General features: G+C 34.5%; 1 protein-coding gene across 2 annotated transcripts; it reads right to left on the minus strand.

Moving 5' to 3' along the window:
• Window positions 1-585: 585 nt before the first annotated feature.
• On the minus strand, window positions 586-4,589 carry LOC131149876 (GPI-anchored protein LLG1-like). 2 transcript variants are annotated; one of them, XM_058100667.1, is made up of 4 exons: window positions 4,280-4,566; window positions 4,064-4,120; window positions 1,022-1,397; window positions 586-798 (listed from the first exon to the last, which is right to left on the minus strand). In XM_058100667.1, the coding sequence occupies exons 1-3, from the start codon at window positions 4,356-4,358 to the stop codon at window positions 1,024-1,026; spliced, it is 510 nt and encodes a 169-aa protein (XP_057956650.1). In that variant the 5' UTR covers window positions 4,359-4,566; the 3' UTR covers window positions 586-798; window positions 1,022-1,023. The 2 variants fall into 2 exon arrangements, with proteins under 2 accessions (XP_057956650.1, XP_057956649.1); XM_058100666.1 differs by having other exon boundaries at window positions 586-1,397; window positions 4,280-4,589.
• Window positions 4,590-5,602: the final 1,013 nt, after the last annotated feature.

Genomic DNA, 5,602 nt, shown 5'->3' on the forward strand with positions numbered 1-5,602 from the left:
TGGTAGGCTCAAGCTTGGCTCGTTTATTTATAAGCAAACTCAAATTCGAGCTCAAACTTGACTTAATTGAAATTTGTTTCAAACTAATAAATGAACCAAGTCATTAAGCTAATTATATTAATTAATAATTAATAAACATAATTTTGAAAAAATATATTTTAAAGTAAAAAGTTTAACATCAAATATTTAATGAGATTAATATCAAATTTGTTCACAAACCTAAAATCAAGCTATTTCACCAACCTAAAATCGAGTTACTGATGAACTAGTAAATGAGCTAATAAACGAGTCGACCAGTAAGCTGATAAACAAGTTTGCTTACAAGCCTAACAAGCTAAGCATGAGCCAACTCGAGCTCAGCTCATTTAATTAACAAGCTCAAAATTTCAATTCGAGCTCAGCTCATTTAACTTATAATAAATGAGTTCGAGCGGACTATTATACTCAATTGCTGTCCTAAAAAAAAGAGACACTATACATCTTGCATCCACATGTATGATTCATGTTAAAAATGTCTACCCTAAGGAATTTCCATGGATTCTCAACAGTGAGCATCAATAATTGAAAAGCTACATACCCAAAAAATCTTGCAAGGCCCAAATACGTATTCAAATATAAATAACATACAATACAATCTCTTGTTTGAATCAAAGTATACATATTTTCAATTCTAAACCAAACAGGGCCTCATCTTCTCAGATTCAGCAAGACCTTCATATAATAGAGCATTTCCACGCATCCAGAGCAAAACTAGCAACCATCCAAATATTTATTCGAGTCTCGTCCATCCATGAGGTGCTGCCGAATATAGCAATGCATATATAAATAAATAATACAATTAAATTGTGACTTTTCTGTCTTTTCTGTAGCAGTCTTAACTAAAGAATATCAACTTTGGCACACATATTTAACAAGAGCAGCAAGGCGTGAAAACTCGCCAGGGAAAAACATTACATTTCCAAGCTGTTGCAGAAATAAATATAAATAAAACAATAGAACTGGAATAAATTTATGAGTCAACCTTCAAAACAACTGGAAGAACAACAATAAGAAGCCAGCTGAGAGCAACAGCAAAGAGGAATAAGCCGAGAGCAGGTGCCCTTTGCTTTTGTTAGCCATTTTGGATGAATCTGCAGCGGGTGCATATGCAGGGCACTCGAGACCCTGCTTCCCCTCACGGCACTCATTGGCAAACAGGCCAGGCGGGTATTTTCCATAGAGATTTATGTAGCTAAACATGGTAGAAGCACAATCATTTGTCAAGTCATTCAACTGCTCTGCATATGGGCAAGAAAACTCCTTGAAGGCTCCACAACATAGCTTAGCCGCGTATTGGGGTCCCTTGCACTTGCTTGTGATGATTGTGTAGTTCAGAAACTCAAAGCTTATAGGGCAACCTGCAGAAGTGAAAGACAAAGCATCATTTCCTGCATTGCAGCCGCACATCTTGGAGCTAACCCAACTTACAACTTCAATGTTATTTTTCGCATTCTATGATGGATTTCTCAGACAAGCAATCATTGTACCTTTACTCTAGTCCTCTTACCATTAACATTTTCCAACACAGACAATAAAAAAGCAAAACTAATAGACCAAGAAATTCCACAATTGTAAAAATTGTTCAGCTAATTGCAGAATCAATAGTTCTACCAATGTATTATCATGGAGACATTTTAGCAATTAGCACATCAAAACCAAGTGCTCCTACCTTCCCTCCATATCATAAAGCTCAGACAAAGCCCAAGATAAATACAAGCAGCTTGAGGTAGCAAAATCTGAGGATTAAAATTAACTGCCGTATATTCCAAATATTTTAAATTTTGTATGTTAATGTTATTTGTTTGTTCATTTATATTCTAACTTAGGACTTCAAAGTAGCAGATATCCTCTGCTAAAAATCCCAGAGGGTAGAAAATGTTCTTGCTTTTTCCTTTCCCTTTTGAACTCACACATCTGAAATAGCTAAAGGATTACTCCATGTAATCTATGTGTTGACATCTTTTGGTTGTGTATTTTGTTAAGATTAGACCACAATTACATACAACCGCAAATCATTCCAAATTTAGCAGATAGCCTGTGATGCCGTGTCAAGGAAACTATATAAGACAAACTCCATGATTCTCGGTCATCTTTCTTTTCTCTGTTTCAGTACAAAGGCATTTCTAACAGGTGTTATTGACCCATGAAAATGTGTTTGGTTCCAATTGCAGGGCTCTGGAGAATAATATAAGATATCGTAAAGCTGGTAAAATAATTTGATCATTATCAATATCAAGTTCTCTATGGAATTTCATGAGTATTCACTTAGTCCACGAGGAAAGAATATTAAATTGTACAGACCATATTAAGGCATTGTTGGGTCTGCATACATATTTGGTTCAAAGGTTAACATATGGGTGGCATCTTTTCAAATGATTAAACCACAGTCTTAAGTAAAAACTACTTATGGATAGAAGCTGGGATTTAAAGTCTACTGCAAGAATTCCATGACATATTGATAAGACAAAAGCCTATGGGCTTTCTAAGTGACACAAAGACAACAAGGGTTGGACCTAAATTGGTTGCTCTTAGAGATTAATATTGTGATTGCCAAATAAACATGCAAAGCTGATTAAAATTCCAGAATAGTTTTTGCAGACAATTACATTGAAGGAAGGGGAGGCACAAAAAGAACAAAGAGAAACAAGATAAGCATATTGTAAAAAATGAGCACTAAGCACAATGGACATGAATAGAATTTCTGATGTCAAAAAACAGGGGATGAAAAAACCTTTCTAACAATAAAATAAAATTCATCAAAATTAATTGAAACATTTGACAAACTCATAACAAATAAGGAACAAACCATCAAGATGATCTAATTGGTACATGGATGACATGAATTAATTAAATAAAGTTCAAATTTATCAATCCTAGCAAAAGAAAGAAATTGTCAACATATAGGTTTCTGACACAACTTCTATTCTCCAAATATTGACAATGCCTCTTCATTAGCGCTTGGGAGAGAGAGATCACACTACCTTAAAGACTCAACATTGACAATATGCATTGTCTTACACATTATAATATGATATAAGTTCACATTGATGGGAATGCTAAGAATGTAAGCACAATTGAAAGAATTATATTCCATAAACAACAATCCCAAGTTTCATGGAAAATAGCAAAAAGGTCATGGCACGCCCCTTATAAAAAATATGAAAAAATGATAGCTTGCATGCCATTATGCCGCCTCTTAAAAAAATATGTGCAAAAATGATAGCTTGCATGCCATTATGCCACCACGTCATAGAAAGGTCAATTGTAGAAGCAAAGTTGCACATAATGGTAACTGATTGGCAACAATAAAGTTGGTATAAAGAGGACACACACACAGATACACACATCAAGGAGTGCAGTGGCCTTTAAGCACAAAATAAACATATCAAGGAGTACAGTGGCCTTCAAGCACAAAATAAAGGACAAGATTTATGATGTCAAGGATGTCTTGCCAGTCAGCCAAAAGCTGCCAAAACTTTTGGCAGTTCTAGATGAGTCTACAATAGGTAAGATCCTGGGTGAAACTCAAGCTGCAATTCAATGCACTTAATTGTGGCCTTCAAGCATGACCCGGAGGCCCAATGTAACTTTTATTGTTACTTTGATTTATATACCGATAATTTTTTTATTGAATTTACAACCCATAGGCCCTAATTGTGAAGGGGAGCAAAAAAGACATAATTCCAAAGTGAGAACAAGATTTCGAATCCCGTGGAACTGTGACTCCAAACCAATCCAATTATGCACACCCAAAAGCCATTTAAAGTTAATCAAGAAACCAAAGGGAAGAAAACCCTTTCTCCTGTAAAGTAAAAACCGTACTCTAAGTGCTCCCTTTGTTTCGTTGGAAACTTAAACCAAGAAAAATCTAACCTAAGAAGATGGCGGAAATGGGACTTCAAACATATTCCTTTAACACGATTCATGGGGAAAGGGGAAAAAACAGATAGAACAAATGCAGGGAAATATTAGCCATAAATCGCGTATACTAAAATAGCAATTCAGAAGAGGCACAGAAACGTACTTTTCTTAGCTTGTAGGAGGGCCCGGCCAGTAGATCCATGAGATTCAAACACCTCATCTGCGCAAAAAATTCAATAAAACCCAAAGAAAAAAAAAAGATTTGCGCAAACCAAATTAAAACTTCCATTCCTGCTTTGAATATCGGAAATCAAATCAGGTTTTGCGTCTCAAAAGAAAGAAAAGTGCTTCCAAAACGGATGCCTGCAAAAGAAATTACCAGAAATGAAAGTGGACGAAGCCGCCAAGCCCGTCAGAAGGAAGAAGAGAAGCGCAAAGAAGCTCAGATTCGACGCCATTTTTTTTTAGATTTCTTTAGGAGATCGATCTCGTGACCGATCTGAGACCCTTCCGACAGCTCGATGACACCCGCATTAGGTCCGGCAGACGGAGTTCTAAAATATGAGGGGCAGAGGGAGTTGCGGAGGAAATGCAAATGCTGGGGTTTGTTTTTTTTTGTTTTTTGGGGGTAAAGGGTTTCGGAGGAAGCGCGTCAAGCTGTCAGCTGACTCAGCACTTGAGCTGCGCTTACAATTTACACGTAACACGCATGGACTTTTGTCATGAATCTGTACCGCACAGAGGATATTATTTGGGAAAATGAGTCCTATGTAATTTTGTTTTTAAAAAAAAAAAATTATTTTAATGATTAAAATAAACAATAAAGCATTTTTTTTTTAGTTAAAATGGTATTTGAGGTAATTGATGGTATATAAAGTGTAAATAGTTTAAAGTTGGCTTTTGTTATAAAATAATATAGGAATAAATAAACATGAATAATCAGAAAGTAATGAACACAAGTAAAATAAAAAATAAAAATAAATAATAAATAAAAGTGAGACCGGATTTACGTGGTTCGGTTTATACCTACTTCACGGACAGATAGAATCTGAAATCTACTATTTTAAAAGAAATTACAAAATATAACTGACTTTTATATAAATATCTCACATTCTTATCTTACAAAATATTTCACTTTCTTTTTTCTCTCCTGCTTCTATCTTCTCTATTTTCTACACGCTCAATATTCTGCTCTCTATATTTTACACTCTATACTCTTCGTTTTTCCTCTCCTTATCTCAATTATGTGATTCCCTTTATATAGTCGTGGGAGGAGCAAGTGGGTTTGTCTGATAATAATAATAAATTCACATACATGGAAAACATGAGGGAGATGAGGCAGGTATGATGAAGACATGGATGGTGACATCCACCGTTCATTTCACAACAGTGTTAGAATTTGATTATAAAATTAATTTTTCAGTTACTCGTATAAATATATTCATTCGTTCATTTATTTACTCTAAGTTACTCTTATTTCCTCTATCAATACCACCAATTTATTTTTATTTACTTATTTGAAGGATGCAGAATGTCTCATTCAGCAAATAAATTAACCTCATTTTAGTTTAAAATATTACAAGGCCTTGAATTTGAAATTCATCCTCCAATAATTTTTTTTTTTTTGAAAAAGAAAGTTTATTGTTAGATATATATATATAAAAGTGAAGTCATGGTAATTTTAAGAATTTTTTTGATAAAA

This window comes from Malania oleifera, chromosome 2, assembly GCF_029873635.1.
Source record: "Malania oleifera isolate guangnan ecotype guangnan chromosome 2, ASM2987363v1, whole genome shotgun sequence".
Lineage (NCBI taxonomy): Eukaryota > Viridiplantae > Streptophyta > Magnoliopsida > Santalales > Ximeniaceae > Malania > Malania oleifera.